We start from the raw sequence: 18,062 nt of genomic DNA, 5'->3' as shown, positions 1-18,062 counted from the left end.
TTTATTTTCGATTAATAACTTGGACGCGTCGTCATAGCTAGATTAGACGTGTCGATATAATTAATATTTTTGGTTTTTCTTTTGGTTATTGTGTCATGTAAGCTAGTTTTTTGATGGTGATCACCTGCAAGCTTACAATTTGTGAACAATACGTCGACTTTCAGTGCCGGATTTAAAAGAAAATTTCAGGGGTATACAAAATTTTTTGGACCTAAGGGAATCTTAATATATGTTTAAAAGCTTTTGAATGCATAAACGGAGAAGGAAATTTTTTTTTTGCACTTCGTCGTGAAAATTGGGGGTATCCGGTATCCCGGGTACCTTCTATATCCACCCCTTAATTTTTTTTTTTTTTTTTTTTGCTCTTTTAGGTTTTTGTTTGGCTTGATTTGTGTATATACATTTATGTCATTTAGGATAGTTATACGTAATAAAAATTCCAAAAACATTGTAGCAAATACTCAAAAGAAAAAAAAATTCAAAATTCGATAGTTGGGATTAATAAAAGTCTTTGTCAAATTTGTTTTAAAATCCGACAGCGAATCATAGCTAAAAAGAGCAACTTTTTAGTTTTATATTTTATCATCCATCACATAATATCTGTCAAAATTTGCATCACCCGCAGTTCTACCTCTTGATTTACAAACATCACCGTCGATATTCACTTGGTGAAGACGACTAACCATCTATAAATACACAAGTTTATGTAAATGAGAGTCGTTAAAAACACCGTAAATGATTTAAAAAAACAACATTTGGATTTAAATTAATTGGATCCTTATGATACCTAATACCTTATTCCTTTGGATCCACACTATACCCTCGAATATACCTCTTTCATTTATTTAAATATATTTATAGAGGGAATACGAGGCCTTTTTGTTTTGGATTTTGGATAAAACTACAAAACATGTTGGAATATATTATTGAGCAATTATCAAACATTTGTCTAATGATTAATAATGAGAATATTTGTAGTCTTATGAAGTTTGATCTAAACGGCTGCGGAAACCCACAATAAACTAGTCAAAATTAGTGCACTACAATTTAAAACAACTTAAATGGGATTAATAATTCAAAAATCATTCAAAGGTCTAATGTGGTGGCTAATGCTACATAACTGTATACACAAATTATAGAGAAGGTTTGTTTTTAACTCAAACTAACTATTCATAAAATCAACAAAAATTAAATAAAATGTTTAAAGATTTTGTACTTTTTGTTTTTGCTTTATGTATAAGCGACTAATGGCAATCATAAAAGTTCACCGGATTTTTTTTACGCAAGTTAGTGTAAAGTACTAAAATTGTTGAAAGTGACTCCGTTTCACTAGTTCAACCGCTCAGTCATCAAAGAAAGGAAATCATGAGAGATTTTCATATTTTTTTTTACTGGAATTCTATAATTTTGACCAGCTTTTTAGTATTTTAAACTGTTCGTTAATGGTTATTGGAAAAACTTAAAAATAAGTTAATATCTAGTTTAAAGAGCTCTCGTTACAGTAAAGCTTATTAGGCATTATATTCTTTTAGCAACTACATATTAATCCAAATTTGTGTCTAACGAATGTCATGAATGTTAGAGCCTCTTCAATGTGGTCTTTCGACCCCATGAACGTCTATATTGCAATGAGATAGAGAGTGATTTTGAAAAACATTTCTAGTTCCCGATTCGCGTGTAAAGATATTCCACCAAAGACTCCGGTTAAGAGTGGGGGGGGGGGGGTTGGGATTCTTCGGTCCATGAAGATTTGTAAGTGATGATGTGGAAGCGCTGGGCACTCTAGTGCGTTGGAGAATTTGCAATGGGGTCGTGAACCCCCATATACGTTTATGTAAGGAGAGAAAGTTGAGGTGAAAGAGAATAGTCAAAATTTTACTTATTTAATATTTATATAAATATAATAGGCCTATTATATATTTACTTTGTACAAATCAATTCTATTAGATATAGGTGTTGATGTGAAATTATATTTGTTTAATAATTCAAACATGCAATTATCATAGTAAAAACTAATAATTATAACTATTAAATAAATGTAAAAAAATATATTTAAACCTTTTCACGCATACATAGCTAATGACCACCGTTAGATTAAAAATCAAAACTATTATTCTGGTCAAGATTAACATTTGTTTAGCACAAAAAAGAGTGGCCTCTTACATAAGACAATAGGATCATTAATATAGAAAAATAAGATGAAATATTTAATCAAATAATTTATACCTAGATTCCCTTTATTTTAACTTCTCTCTTGTGACTCCTTTTATATTTTATTTTTTTTTTATTTTTGTCTATTTTAAAATATATATTAAAAATTCTAGATTAGTGACAATATTAAAAATTTGAATTTAACAATAAAATAGATAGTGTAGGTTTTGTTGCCTATAAATACAATCACCCATTCTATTACACTCCTCACAACTTATACTACGTCAATTAACCATGGCATCATCCCAAATGTCTCTTTTCTTCTTCACCTTACTCGCCCTTGCAGCTTTAACCTCTGCGGCCCCCACAATATACGACCTTGTCAACCAATTCGGATTCCCATCCGGCATTATACCTGATTCGGTTGCATATTATGAAGCAAACGACGCAGATGGCACCTTCGTCATCTACCTTAAGAAACCATGCTACGTGAAGTACGAATACCTTGTTTCCTTTGACACAGAGCTCTCTGGAAAGATCAGCTACGGTCTAATTACCAATGTGAAAGGCCTTAAGGCACAGTCGCCTGAAGGTTGGATAGATATTGATGAAATCGCAGTCGTTGGTAGCAGTCTTCAGTTCACTCTTGGTGGTGCCTATGTACAATCCGATATTGCCTTGTATGTGTCGATTCCGACTTGCAAAGATAACACCCTTGCTGCTTGTGATCACTCTTCTAACATCATTGCTAAGGTAAACTATTAAATATATGTTGATAGACTAATGATATAACTATATAAGTATATTGTTATGTAAAGTATACACAAATATACATATTATATTGTTTTAAAAAATAATGACTTTTTTCTAAAAATAAAATGTATTAAATTTATTTAAAATGTTTATACAGTTTATATTTTCAGAATTACAAACCCCCAAATCTTAGTCGAATTTTGCTTGAAATCGTGTGTTTACAGCTTCCACGAAAGGCAAGAAACTTTGATAGAGTGATCAAGAAGGTTGCATAAGATAGAGTTGTTTGAAGCCATTAATGTTGCGTTACTACTTCCATTTCGGATATAAGAAGCATGGTGGCGATCGATTACCATTCTAGTGTGTTGTATGATTAAACTTTTATTGTAATCTTGTTCGAATAATGTACAATTTGGTGAGGTGTAACTTGTAAGTTTGTTAATCAAATGTCTTTGTTAAAGGTTAGAATTGCAAGTTTCAAACCCCAGAGCGAGTGACGTAAACTTCATTTATCAAGCTCGAGTAGAATTGTGAGTCTAAACGAGCTCAACATTATATAGTTTTATTTAATATATATATACATAATGTGTATTTACATGATAAGTATTAGTATATATAATTAGTGTTAAAAATAACTAACTATATACTAGTATGATGTATATAAAAATTGTGTGTGTGTATATATATATAAACAAATAAAATAACTAGTAAATAGTGGGGGTCTGCTTGATAATAATGTACTGAATCGTTAATAGGACTGACCTCTTAAGAGATGGCATCTGAGTTATTCAACATGTGTCTGAAACTTACCTATCAAAAGTTTAATAATTTGTCTTTTTAGTGAACCACAGACACTCTACATTTAACTGTGTTACGTAATACAAGAGTGATTAGAATAAAGGGGCTTCTTAGTCATTAGTTCATTCTATAAGGGGTCTATTGTAAATGTTTGTTTGAGTCTGTTAGGTTTTGTTAAAGGTCACTAAGAGCAATGGAAATAGGTGGGGTGAAACAAGCTTGTGAAACCTTCTCACTCTGCCATGTCTACGCCACATCAGCTTTCACATACCTATTTCACATCCATATTTTTCATTGGAAATACCCTGTGTGAAACAGAGTATGTGAAACCTCAATTATTTTATTATTATTTTTTTAATCTTTTGTTTTTTATATTATATAATAAAAATTTAATTGATTAATAAAAATTACAATACACTCAAAGACTAATAAACATAAATAAAACATTACAAGAAACGTTACAATAATTTTAAAATAAAAGCATAGATAAAAGTTACATAAATAAACTACTGATTTCTTGAACGAACATGAATACATTCGATCAAGTCCGCCGTTAATGCGTCATGAATCTCTCGGCTTCGAATTTCTTGACGGTTTCTTCGTATTTTGTCTTTGTTGATTTCTTCGTACATAGGCGCATCCTCATTTGGGTTATGTTGACAAATCGCTAACCCATTGTCCTCTAAAATCATATTATGAAGAATAACACAAGCGTACATAATGTTCCTCATTTTCACTTGAGAAAAATACTTGGATGGACGATCCACAACGTGCCACTTAGACTTCAACACCCCAAATGCTCGTTCAATATCCTTTCTTTCCGCGTCATGAGCTTTTTTGTACGTTTGTCGTTTCACGCCGATGGGTTGCGAAAGCGACTTGACAATTGTCGAGTAATCCGGATATATTCCATCGGCAAGGTAATACCCACGCTTGTAAAGCGTCCCTCTAAGCTCAAAAGAGGAGTCCGGGGCCGTCTCGTTGATCCAATCGTCAAATACGGGAGATTGTTCAAGTACATTTATGTCGTTGTTTGAGCCGGCAACACCAAAAAATGCATGCCAAAACCATAAGTCTTGGGACGCCACCGCTTCTAGAATAATACTAGGATATGGATGATCACCTCGTGCAAACTGACCATGCCACGCAGTAGGACAATTTTTCCAATATCAATGCGTGCAATCGATGCTACCAAGCATGCCGAAAAAACCGTGTTTTTCGGCATGCTTCGCCTGTAACTGTTCAACCTCACTAGCCGTAGGCTTACATAAATATCTACTACGATACAACAATACAATAGCTTTAGAGAATTTGTAGACACATGACCTGATGTGTCGACCCGACATCTTCAAATATTCGTCGAACATATCACTAGCGGTTCCATACGCCATATAACGAATCGCGGCGGTACACTTTTGCAAGGTGGAGAAACCGACTCGACCTCTAGCATCAACCCGTTGGGTAAACCAAGGAACTTCTCGTTCGATGTCGTGTAGTATTCTTAAAAACAACTCACAACTCATTCGAAAACGAGTTTTAAACTCTGAGGCCGTGTAAACACACGGGGTGTTAAAATAGTCGTTTCGTAGTGCTTCGTGCGCAGCCGCTCGGTCACGGTTTAAACGTTCACGTCGGGTTTCGTGTCGTATTGACGAACCCGAGTCTTCTTGTTGTTGCCACCACTCATTACACCCCGTTGCGAAAGCACGAAACATAGAAGCGTTTTTTTCTTCGCTCGAAGACGAAGAGGAATAAGATGGTGATGACATTTTTAAAAAATAATAGGGAATTTTTATAGATTATAGAGAGGAATAGAGTAGTTTTGTGTGTTTGTTTCGATAAAATGAGAAGGTATTTATAGATAAAAAAAGGAAATGGAAAAAGTTTTTTTTTTATTTAATAGCCAACGGCTATATTTTAAAAATATTACCGTTGAATGGGGCCCACATGCATCTCTACACCAACATTTTGGCCGTGAAAGATATGGCGGAGAGGGGTTGGCGCCCCCTTCACGGAGGAAGGGGGGTGGTGTTTCGCGCCCTTCACGGCGCCAAAGTAAGTCTCACGGGGTCTCACGGCACCATTTCCACTGCTAAGTCTGTATATATTTATTTGTTTATTATTATTTTTTTCCAAAATTGATTAGAAAATCCTCTCTCCCCCTAAGCTTCTCTTTATACTCGCTCGCATCTCTATCGAACCGATTCAAATATAATCTCTTAATGCAATTATTAAGAGACTATCAACCAGTCTGGTAAGTAGTCAAGCTTGAAAATGTCACTCATAAGCCAAGAAAACTCACATATCGATTCACAGCTAGTCAACTTTGAAGAACCACTGATGAGCCAAGGAAAAACTTTGCAAAGCTCGAAACGAGTTGACCTCTAGCTTAGACAAACGGCAAAATGTAGCGAGTTGAACTCGTTTTTAGCTCATTTATACCCTAGTTTAGTCGGTCGAATTTTAAATAATAAGACCGTATGTGATTATGAGACCTAGTTTTTGTCCCATTGTACCCTCTTTAGAGCGGGTGCAGAATGTGGTCCACAGTGACTCGCAGAGCCCGAAGAACCAATGATTGATATTTAGTAGAATAGGCTTTGCGATTCAAAAGGGGTTAGCGGCGCAGCTTGCTGCTCGCTTACCCATTATCCAGATATAGTTTGGGTTGTGTTAAATGTTAATAAGAAACAGATTAGTTAAATGTCATTTATAGTATAGAAAATGTGACTGAGAGCCAATCTCTTTAAATTAAATATGGTAACAATCCGACCGTGATTATGTGACACTTTTGTCCCTTAGCACCCGTTTTCAACAAAGTAAAATATGCTAGGACTAGAGGTAATCAAAGAAATAAATGGTTTAATAAAGACAAAAAGTTTATTTAAGATAAAACAACCCTTTATACTTATCCATGAATATCCTCTTTATTGAAAGTATTTAGGATCATCATCAACTTAATCATCTTAAAGGTTAAAAACCAGGTATGGTACTGAAACATGATGAAAGTAAAACCTGAATCTGACGGGAATTTCTTAAATTGGATACAGCTGGGACGAGTAAAATTCGTCCTATTAGGCTGTGTGTTGTGAAGAGACTTTACCGCCCCTTCACGTCACCTCCCCTTATCCATAAAGGGAACGCGCCTTTGAAACCCTTATCCATAAAGCCGTGTGTGTGAGAGAGACAGAGAGGGGGGGGGGGGGACATGGCCCCACCATAATTCCTCTATGCTGCCCGCCGTCAACATGTCAGATCCAGCTATGCCACCCCCTAGGCCGCCCGACGCGGCGAAGGCCCTCACACTGCCCTCCAGGACGGCCACAACAAACGGTCTTAGGGTTTGGGAATCGTTTCAAAATTTTTTACAAGTTTGGGATTTTAAAATACCCGATTACCATAAAGCATTAACCCATTTACCCGATTATTTATCCAATGTACCCTACATTACTTTATATATATTAAGATCAAAATATAAATATATATGTATTGGACTATTGGTTGCTTGATACCTGACGGATAATCAATTACGTGATAAAAGCCCAACGGGTTTGAGAAAGCCTAAACCCGTCCCAAACACGACTCATTGTCATCCCTATTAAAAAAAATTATGTTTAGCGCGAACCGAAGGGTCAATCGGACCACAAACCACATACACGTTGATCAAATAAAAAGTTTTATATGCTTAAATTATATACTGAAATTAAAGATGCATATAAGTTAGATTCATGCGACACTATTATTTTGTAGAAAATAAAATTCGAAGTAATTAAAATGCTTAAAACCTATAAATCATATGAGGAATTAAACATACTAAACATAAACCACATAAAAATAAAAAATAATAATAAAGAATGATCATTGTTGATGGTGGCTTCAAACGTAAATATTTATTGAAGACTTGTGGAACACATGCTTGTCAACTTCTAGATATTGCAATTCTATTTCAGTTTTAATTTATGTTTTAGAAGGTATAATTTAAGTGAATTCATATATCAATTCAAATTTTCAAATAAGATATAGCAATGCATTACTTATTTTTTTATTTTTAATTTGTTGATTCAAACCCAACTACCCTTTGATTTCACATTGCAACTTCTTTGAAAACTAAACACAAATAAGTACATATTTATTTTTTGATCTTATAAAAAAAGAAGTTTAAATTTTAGACGATTTTTAAAGTTATAATTTTCTTAACTTTATTGTGGATTCATATTTTCAAATTGACATAGTTTAACAAATATATAAGTGACTGAAAATAAGGGATCATAAAGTTACATGATTAGCATGCCAAGGATGCAAGTATTGTATTAATTAAGCAACACGCTAACACCATGTGTAATCATGAAGTCTTAGACCATGCGTAGTCATAATTTGGCATGTCCGGGTATTTTACGTCATGTGACGCCTAGTCAGCTTTTGGGCATTTTACAAAAGGTGGGTGTAGTGGAAAAAAGACCCCAAAACGCCTCTCTCTACCTCTCACTCACAAAACCCTCAAAACGCACGTTGTGTAGGAAACGTTTGTTCTAAAACGCCTAGCACTAATGCCAGGGGGCGGTGTGCCCCCGGCGTTTTCCTCTAAAACGCAGTGATACCGCCACCACTACGGGTGGTCTTATGTTTGAGTGTTTTGCAACATGGATTAACAATGAGGCTTTAAACCATGTGTAGTCATAAAACCCCACCCCCAGACATTATGCGACACGTGGTGCCCAGTCAGAGTTATGGTTTTATACAAAAATAGGGTGTAGTCATAAAGCCTCCATAAAGCCATAACTTTGTTATTTTCTTTTTGGCTTCCACCTGCGTTATGTACAAAACGCTCAAAAAAAGCCATAACGCCGGCAGGGGGTGGGGGGTGCCCCCGGGCGTTTAGCCCATAATGGCGCCCATAACATGCACTACGGGTGGTCTTATATAAAATGTGGTGTAGTGTTATAAAGTCTTACAATCATTACCCAATAATTAATTACCTCTTATAATATAAATAATATTAATATTTGATTGGTTGAAATTTATAGAGAAAAAATGATTGGTTGAAATAAATATGGGGTGACGCCATGTACAAAACAACCAAGTCCAAAAAGCCTAAAAAGCGGTGTGTTGTGGAGCTATGGGGTTTTTTGAGCACCCATAACGACCCACTACACATGATCTAATACATTATATATACACCTATTAAACTTGGTTTGTTTAAGTATGTGTAACTGAAAAATGAAAATTAATCAGTTTTCAAAATTAATATATATATAAAGATTATGCTGGAGGCCTAAGCAAGGAAAGAGCTTGGTTTAGTGGTTAAGTCTATGCTTACTCCATCAAACAATGTTTTATTTAAAGCAAATACATCACATCCATGCATGCATGTTTTAATCACATAGTATTATAAATTAAAACTCTTAATTATTTATAGAGTAGTATTTAAACATGTTATCTTAAAACATCATTCAAACACCTAAAAAAACATCACTGATAATTAACAATCACATTGGACACACTGAGGTGAATCAACACCATAATAAATAAGAGTCCCACAATTTGAAGTCCTAAGTGTGTGTTTTTCCTTCCTCCATCACTTATTGGTGATGATGAATTCCCTTTCATTGGGGTGCCTTCAACATTAATTAATAAATGATGAAAATTAAATAGATGATTGGAATGAGTTAGGCACCATGTCAATTACTATTAATTGTTCTTAAAGATTGTTGTAAGACACATGTTATAACTTGTTTAGAATATAATTATAACAATTTAAAAGTTAGATACAAAATTTAATTTAGTTTTTAAAGTATATAAGTTCTAGAGTTGGACAAATATGAGAAAAAATTATTCAAAATTTGATATATATATGGACCAGCTAAACATAGGAAAATCGAGCATAAATGAGCCCAACATAAAACACTGGCATTGCTTAGGCTATGAGTGAATTTACGGGGCTATAGTGGTTTGGCCTAGCGGCCAGACCCGTATCCGTAATCCGAGCCTCAAATTTCATCACTATAGAATTAAAGATTGATCCTAGTTTTCAATTTTTTTTAATTTTTCCATTTGTGTAAAAACATAGAATTAAAGATTGATCCTAGTTTTCAAAAAAAAAATTAATTTTTCCATTTGTGTAAAAACACACACATTTATTTACTAGTTATGTCTTTTCTAGCTTATTAACTCAATAATATATTGTTTTCTTGTAAGAATTCTCTATGTTTATCTTTTGTGTTTTTACTCTACGTCAAAACTAAAACTAGTACAAAGTGGACTCAAAACACTTACATAAAACTATTAGGGATCAACCCAACCCAACCAACCCGACTCGTCCCAACCATTACCCGTATATAAATACTTGTCACTCAACCCGATTTTGCCACCTCTATACTTGTTCATATTACCCTTTGGTGTGGCCATATATATATATATGGTAAAAAGCATAAAAAAGAATTATGGTACCTGGTGGAGTTATGGTAGTGGTGTTGGTGTCGCTTGTGAGGCGTTTTTCATATTCTTCAAATACTTTAGCATCCGGTGAGCCTGGTTGCAAGTGTAAAAGACCTAAACAAAACACATTATTCAATAAACATTAGAAGGTTGGTTCAAACCCGTATGCTAGAGCAAACAGGCTTGAACCAGCCTCTGGAACTAGCTCTTACCGACACAAGCAGACATATTGACAGGCGTCTGGCACGCACTAGGTAGACCCAATGCCAGTGTTTCATTAATCTTTAGATTAAGGCTCGGATCGTTGCGATCCTTAACCAACATGCATAAACACACCATACTACTCCTCACAACCTGCTTGATCCCAGTACAACAATCCTTAGGTGGCACAGCTGGTGCTGGTGCTTGACCACCAACATAAGCTAAACAAGTGGCTAACGCAACTAACTTATCAGCACACTGTTTTTTATCACTTTCTATATCTGCTTTTGTAACACCACAAACCAACATAACCACTATGGCTAAGCGTGGGATAAAACAGTTTGACACGTGTTGTGAGCCCATCTTTCGAGCAGTAGCTAGCGCGACGAGAGATAATATTGTAGGAATTGAAATTGAAATTGAAAGTAACGTACATATATGGTTTTATTATGTCATTTTTGAGGCTATAAGTAAGTTGATATGGATAATATAAAATGGTGGCAAGCAAACAACACCGTATGTAAGATTCATTGATCTATAAATGAGGTTAGGTAATTGGTAGCCATTTATTGGCATTTAAATTTGTGAACATCATACTAGCCATTTGTACTGCTTTAATACTATGCATGGCAAGAGGTCCTAAAATTATTAGTTTCGTCCACAACGTTTTGATATGATATGTCTAGAAGTGACAACACACTAACCAATTTCACATTATTTAAAAATAATAATAATAATAATAATAACAACAGTAATTATATTAGTATAGTTTCCTATCTATTATTATTAGGTATATTGGTTTTTATTAATCCTAACTATCGTCTTTTGGTCGTTGTCGGTCCCAACTAACAAATTGGCTGCTGACGGTTCCAACTTTTAACGTATTTGCTCCCAACAGTCCGCGACTAACAGAATCCTAACGCCGTTGGTTGCAGGTCGCCGGGAAAAACGTTTTCGGCCAGAAAACTCACAATTTTTCCAGGAAAACGCAACATGTTTATCCCAAACATCTTTGTAACTTTGTATCGGACCTTTAGAAACTTTTTTCTATTTTAAAACCCTAACTATTGAGGTTGTTGGAACCCTAGAACCATCGACGGAAACGGTTGGTGGTGTTCAAGTGGTGGTAGTTGGTTGGTGGTGAGTCAATTGGTGGCGGTGGCGGTGTTCGGGTGGTGTGTTCTGGAAAAAAAATGTGACTTTTATGAGCAAAAACGTGTTTCCGGTACCTGCAACTAACGGTGTACGTTAGGATTCCGTTAGTCGCGGACGGTTGGTAACAAATACGTTAAAAGTTGCGACCGTCAGCAGCCAATTCGATAGTTGAGACCGACAGACGACATCGACCAAAAAAAGATAGTTTAGACTAATAAAAACCAATACACCTTATTATTACTATTAAATTGATAAGTATGCCTTTTGGTATTTAAGTAGTTGCTAAACTCTAGTGTAATGAGGTTGATGATTATTAAGTTTATTATAATTTTTTTAACAACTAACAAAATCCAGCTACCTGGGTACACTTACCGGTGAAAGTCATCTACGTCCGCAATAGCAGAGAACGCTTAGAGACATATATAATGATAACACTGAGCACATTGATAACAATTTATTAAGATACGAATAATTATAGTGATTATAGCCCATACGGACCATACTACTTTATAAATGCTACATAACATCAGATATATATGATATATCTATCCGACTCAATTTATAATACATTAAATTTTTTAGAAGCTTTTGCGTCTTTCTTAACTATTTTTATATTTCATAATTTATCACTTTTTTTTTGGTTTGTTTATATACTTTAATAGAGATAAAAGTGACATTGATGATAATATTTACAACTATATAAAAGTTACAAGAAAGCATAGTTGAAACTTATATAAAATAAACGGAAATGATTTGATAATAAGTGACTGCTATGTTTATTTCCTGTCCATTATTTAAAAAGCTCGCACTCATAACTCGCTCGATAAAAACTAGCTTTGAAAAATTGTTTTGAAACGATCTAGTCCGAGCTGGCTCCTTTTTGTAACTGATCCCAGCTTGACCCAAGCTCGGCCCCCAAGTCATGGCTCGTCTCGTTAGCTTGATCATAGACTTTTTTAACTTCAAGATCAAGCTCGAGTTCAAACCCACCCTGGCTCGACTGGTGAACAACTCATAGTAAAAAAGGGGTGATAAAACAATTTGTGTTCGCGGGTTGGTGAATCCAGCTCGACTCAGACCAACAAATTTGACATGAATTCGAACATGATACAGATATTCACAAGCTAGATACGGAAATGACCCGAGCCCATTTATACTAAATTCAAATCCTCAATGTTTGCATTAGGTTTGGTTTATATAACTAATATTTACAATGCATAACTAATATTTACAATGCATAAATAACATACATACCATAAGACATCTTTATTTATGGGTGTGTGGTGAAATATCTTGAACACATAATATGGGTGGGTCAGAGGCTTTTGAACAATAATTTAGACGGCCGGAATTAACTCACATAATTTAATATTAATTTTTATGGAAAAATTACCTACTGAGCGAAAAAATTAGGGCCCACACAAAGATCTGCCCCTGACCGTGTGTTTGGTTCACAATTTTTTTAAAGAAGCTGGAATATGTCAATAATTAAAAATCTATCAAAAGAATTTAAATTTATGATGAATGTGTGTGACAAAATAATAATATGGTAACTTGAATCTATCACTAAGGCATAGAAGTCACACACCTTCGATGACGCCTCCACCGGTGTTGGCGTCGCCCCTGTTGTTGCTACTACCACCGCTTGGCAACAACACCTCCTATTGGCCGTCGCCGCAAACATTGCCGTCACCACTGCTGGTTGCACCACCGCAAATGGCAGTGGCAAGGTGAGAGGGTTAGCAATGATCGGGGGCGCTAACAGGTGGCACAAAGGTGACCGCTTTAAGTGATCGAAAAATGCATTTACTTTACTTGAATTCTTTACATAGAAAGGATTTTCGAATTTCTTTAAGAATCAAAGAAAGTAGATGAACATCTAATTTCCAATCAAAAATAATAAAATGAAATTTAGACTTAAATACTATTGAATTGCATTAAATGCCAAGAAAAATACTAATGATTTGCATTAAATTCTAAGAACCAAGGGTAAGACTATATGTAATGGTTAAAGTCATCATCAAGATTCATCATATCATATTGCACCACCTGACGTTGACTGGACATATCGTTTTCAATCCCCAACCTACTCACCCCCACCTCACTTGAGCCTATTGTGGTGGGTTAGCCAATAGCGCCCCCAATCCATTCCCTCCACTCACAATTATTGGCCGTGAGTAAGCTCGCGCCCCCTTTGTTGGAGTCTATTATAGTGTTCGTGAGTAAAGTGACCGTGGCTGTGGGCTCACACCATTGTTCACATGTCCACAACATATAGTCTAAAGATGCATATCACCGGCATCTATTCTGTTGATGTTACATATATTATATCCTTTATCTTCAAACTTCTTTCACTAAATTTAAGTAAATTTTATTTTTTCAATGTACATTCATTAGTTTTCATTGCATTCGATATATGATTTTACATGATCTAAAACAATATAATAATTTAACTTTTATTTAATTTATTTTTAGATGTAGCAACGTAATTTAAAAAACGTTATGCAACATCTAATTATATAAAAACTACGCAACCTATTCTCATAATCACATATATGCATAATCACGCATGTTTGTTGTTTTTGTTTTGTTTGAAGTAACATCGATAAACGAAGTTTAAAAAACTTGGGAATTTGATGATATCAGGGCCGGCCCATAGGGGTGGCGGGGTAGTCGGCGTCAGGCCCGATTTTTTTAAAATTATATTTATTTTTATTAATGCAAATGTACTACTAGATCACAAACGTAAAAGGGACGAGTCAAGCCTGAGTTTCAGCCCAAATGGTCTCAATTTCGACATTTAGGCTTCTATGATCAAGGGCATCAGATATAGTATTGAGCCGGCGTGATACCAAAGAGGGGCCCGAAGAGGAGAGTAGGCCTCGCGCGCATATGAAGATGTTTGGAGACGAAGATAGGCGGATCAACTTGGCTACTAGTGGAACTGTGTTTTGTTTGGTTTTGTGTCATCTAAAACATATATTTAAGTAGTTTTGATGTTAGTGTTTGGTTGCTTATTTTTCTTTTAATATAATTGTTGAAACCTCAGATGAATTATCATGGGATCACGTGTGTGTGTGAGGCTTTTGTTTGTTCGTTTCAGTCAAAGATGACCATGCACATATGAATGGTAGTTTTTTGTATCGATCCAACGTAACCGCTTTACCATAAGGGTGTATACATATATAGTGTCTGGAGGAATCTTTTCCTGGACCGTTAACCCCTAGGCCTAGTCTATTATCCGTTGGTTTTTCCTCTTCCTCCTGACTTTGGCAGGAAACTTGCTATTATCCGTTGGGCATCTCCTTTCCTCCTGGAGTACACATGCTCCAGTTTTGTCTTGTGACCAGACCAATAGCGAACGGTTTGTCGTTGACCTTGATTCTTGTCTTGGTGTGCACTGGATACCATTGGGCTAGGCTTTACTTCTTGGACTTGTCCGTCTTACTGGCGCTTATTGGGCCCTGCGAGCCCCAAATCCGACGTAGTACTGTCTCTTCAATAATCATTGATTCTCATGAAGTTGTTGGTAAATTAAGAACAATCATACAAACAATTTGATATGAACAAGAGATAAAGAACAAGGATTGAATCGAACTTTCTAATTATATTTGATCGTATGTTTATAACATGTTGTGATGGGTGTGTATATATATATATATATATGCCCATTCAACAGACACAACGTTACAATGAAACGTCATAACTTTTAACCTTAATAAGCGTATGATCAGTTCTAACTTTGACATATACATGATACTAGACCCTTATACTTCTACAAATCAAATAGAAGCTTTTAATTGCTAATCACGCTAGTCATTTGATTTCGCTTTCGTATGGATCATGATTCATGCTACATTTGGGTTGCTAATTAGGTTTAAGAAAGATTGCAATCAATATATCGATAATATGAATATTGCATAATTAGTTGCAAATCAAGGTTCAAATATGGCGGCCTTATTTTCAGAAATGGATTATTTAGTAGAGACAAAACATGAACATGAACCATGTGGTATGAGCATATTCTTAATCAGTTAAAACACAATAGACAATAAAATATTCCCCATGTGTCAATTAAATTAGTGATTTGCTATTTATGATCATATTATTATTTGTTTTGTAGACTATATTTTGATACAATTAAGTTTATTTGTTAACTTGTGAAATATAGTACAACCTGTCTTGAAGTCTTAGTAAAACTTCATGTTTAAAAATTTTCATAAAAAAAAAAATCTCAGGATGCCAACAGACCTTTTTACACATTTGCATTTGTTAGTGATAGTAATAAAAGTAGTTTATAATTGTAGTTAAAACAATTACATATATATTATTCTTAATTTTATTTTCTACAAATTGTTTGATAAAATTCTTAATTATTTTCTACAAATTGTCATATCAAATTTGATGGATATAAACAATATAAATTAAAAAATAATTACAATAACTAAATACTTAAAATTATATCATTAGTTGAAATATATTAATATTAATAATAATAATTTACAACAATATTCCCTCAGTTTTAACTTATGTACGTATTATTTCATTACACTACCTACTACGAGTAAACTGATATTTTGATTATGCCTTTTCAAAACTCATTTACATTTAAAATACATATTGCAAGCCTTATATTATAGTGACTATACTACTCATCAAATTAATTTAAAAGTTGATGGTGTTGCTTTTGTTGCCTATATATACCATCTCCAATTCTCTATGAGCCATCACAACTTACTACAACAATTAGCCATGACATCTTCCAAATCATATCTCCTCCTCTTAGCCCTACTCGCACTCGCAACTTCAACCTATGCGGTCCCAACAATACATGACATTGTCAACAAATTTGGATTTCCATCTGGCATTGTACCTGATTCCGTTGAATCATACTCAGCAAACGAGGTAGACGGCTCCTTTGCCATCTACCTTAAGAAACCATGCTACGTCAAGTACGATTATCTTGTCCACTTTGACACAGAGATCACTGGAAAGATCAGCTATGGTCAAATTACCGAGTTGAAAGGCCTTAAGGCCCAATCATTTTGGTTTTGGTTAAATATCGACGAAATTAAAGTTGATGGCAACAGTCTCCGGTTCTTGGCCTTGTCACTGTCATGTCTGATATCGCACTTTATGTGCCTATCCCGACTTGCAAAGACAAGGCCCTCACTGCTTGTGATCATTCATCCAAACTTATCTCTCAGGTACTTTATACCACTAAACTAAAAATTCAATAGTCTAGATCAATTGTTTTCGTTCTTTTGATATTTTATCGAGTATAGGTCTCAAATTTTAATCTCGTGGTTAACAATTTGTTGTTCTACAGCTTCCAGTCATTGCGGAATAAGTTAATAAGCTATGTAATCATTAAGTGAAAAGGTTGCATTAGATTGAGATGTTGTGTACCTCACATTTGAAGATGAGAATTGAAGCTTGTACGGTCAATGTTTTTTCGGTTATGTTGTATGAATAAACTTCAGGTTATGAACTTGTTTGTTCTAAGAAATGTATTATTTGGTGTGAGTTGTAAGTTAATTTGATCATGCATCAATAATAATATTCCTAGAAACATCTGGTCTTGCCAATATTGTTCTTGTTATATTAAAAAGATGATAACTCACCACTAATACTTCATGCACCCATCCATGCACAATATAAAAATACATGCATTGTCATGATCACAACATTGTAAAATGACTTGATGATGATGCTAATGTGATAATGATGATCATCATCAACATCATTTTATGGTATCAAAGCAAAAATACTCTTTTGCCGCCGCTAAATAACTAACCAATAATACATGAAATTTTAGAGGATTTTCATTATTTTACATACGTTTCATTTATAGATAGCTCAATCAACAAAAGAAACCTCGCCCTTTCTCTTATGATTCATCAAAACACGTTGAGGAATCATTTTTTTAGGAATCAAATAACTTAAAACCATTATTTTTGTTTGGATCTCGGGTTTTAACTTTTACACTGGTTTAGATGTGTGTACAAACATCATTTATGATCCGTCAAGACACACATATTCATTGACAGGATGTTATGTACTTACATTTGATAAAGTAAAATACCGGAGATTTATATTCTGAAACCACCAAATCTAACGACCGTTTGAATGCTTATTAAAACGTCGTTTAGTCATTCTGGCAGCTATGACGCAAGCCCTGCAACTAAATGATAGTTCAAAGCAATCTAGCGACCGTCTGATTATTAATACTTTGATACTTTGACATAGTTGAGTTCAACAACATTAGTCCTAATGCACGTGGCAGTTTCTGATTGGTCTGATGCCACTTTTCATGATTTTTGTTGCTAAAAAAGTGATGGCTAAGTCTTACCCGCCCTCCAAATTTTTAGCCATCTTGAAATACGTGGCAAAACCTTATTAGCTCAATTTAAATGTCAATTAAGGTTGAAGACTAAATTTTGGTGACTAATTTTGAAAATAATTAGTCAAATATGTAATTTTCCCAATATTTTTTATATGCACTTATAAAATACCACGTGTTAACACCTTTAGAATTGTGACGTGTGTTAGAATGGCTTTACGTGTTG

At 34.6% G+C, this 18,062-nt stretch overlaps 4 protein-coding genes across 4 annotated transcripts; 2 read left to right on the top strand and 2 right to left on the bottom strand.

Moving 5' to 3' along the window:
• Window positions 1–2,372: 2,372 nt before the first annotated feature.
• LOC143572056 (uncharacterized) lies at window positions 2,373–3,283 on the top strand. Its single transcript, XM_077057318.1, has 2 exons — window positions 2,373–2,904; window positions 3,129–3,283. The coding sequence occupies exons 1-2, from the start codon at window positions 2,446–2,448 to the stop codon at window positions 3,177–3,179; spliced, it is 510 nt and encodes a 169-aa protein (XP_076913433.1). The 5' UTR covers window positions 2,373–2,445; the 3' UTR covers window positions 3,180–3,283.
• Window positions 3,284–4,208: 925 nt separating this feature from the next.
• On the bottom strand, window positions 4,209–5,471 carry LOC143572081 (uncharacterized). Its single transcript, XM_077057335.1, has 2 exons — window positions 4,950–5,471; window positions 4,209–4,835 (listed from the first exon to the last, which is right to left on the bottom strand). The coding sequence occupies exons 1-2, from the start codon at window positions 5,469–5,471 to the stop codon at window positions 4,209–4,211; spliced, it is 1,149 nt and encodes a 382-aa protein (XP_076913450.1).
• A 3,615-nt stretch (window positions 5,472–9,086) lies between these two features.
• On the bottom strand, window positions 9,087–10,932 carry LOC143572055 (non-specific lipid transfer protein GPI-anchored 14-like). The gene is made up of 3 exons (XM_077057317.1): window positions 10,350–10,932; window positions 10,150–10,251; window positions 9,087–9,317 (listed from the first exon to the last, which is right to left on the bottom strand). Exons 1-3 carry the CDS (start codon window positions 10,699–10,701, stop codon window positions 9,172–9,174), a joined length of 600 nt encoding a protein of 199 aa, XP_076913432.1. The 5' UTR covers window positions 10,702–10,932; the 3' UTR covers window positions 9,087–9,171.
• Window positions 10,933–16,245: 5,313 nt separating this feature from the next.
• LOC143572079 (uncharacterized) lies at window positions 16,246–16,843 on the top strand. Its single transcript, XM_077057334.1, has 3 exons — window positions 16,246–16,527; window positions 16,584–16,700; window positions 16,823–16,843. The coding sequence occupies exons 1-3, from the start codon at window positions 16,246–16,248 to the stop codon at window positions 16,841–16,843; spliced, it is 420 nt and encodes a 139-aa protein (XP_076913449.1).
• Window positions 16,844–18,062: the final 1,219 nt, after the last annotated feature.

Source organism: Bidens hawaiensis, unplaced genomic scaffold (assembly GCF_021521415.1).
Source record: "Bidens hawaiensis isolate Kalapana, Puna unplaced genomic scaffold, B.hawaiensis_p1.1 tig00025707_1, whole genome shotgun sequence".
NCBI lineage: Eukaryota > Viridiplantae > Streptophyta > Magnoliopsida > Asterales > Asteraceae > Bidens > Bidens hawaiensis.
The sequence above is the reverse complement of the archived record's forward strand: the minus strand, read 5'-3'. Positions and strand labels throughout refer to the sequence as shown.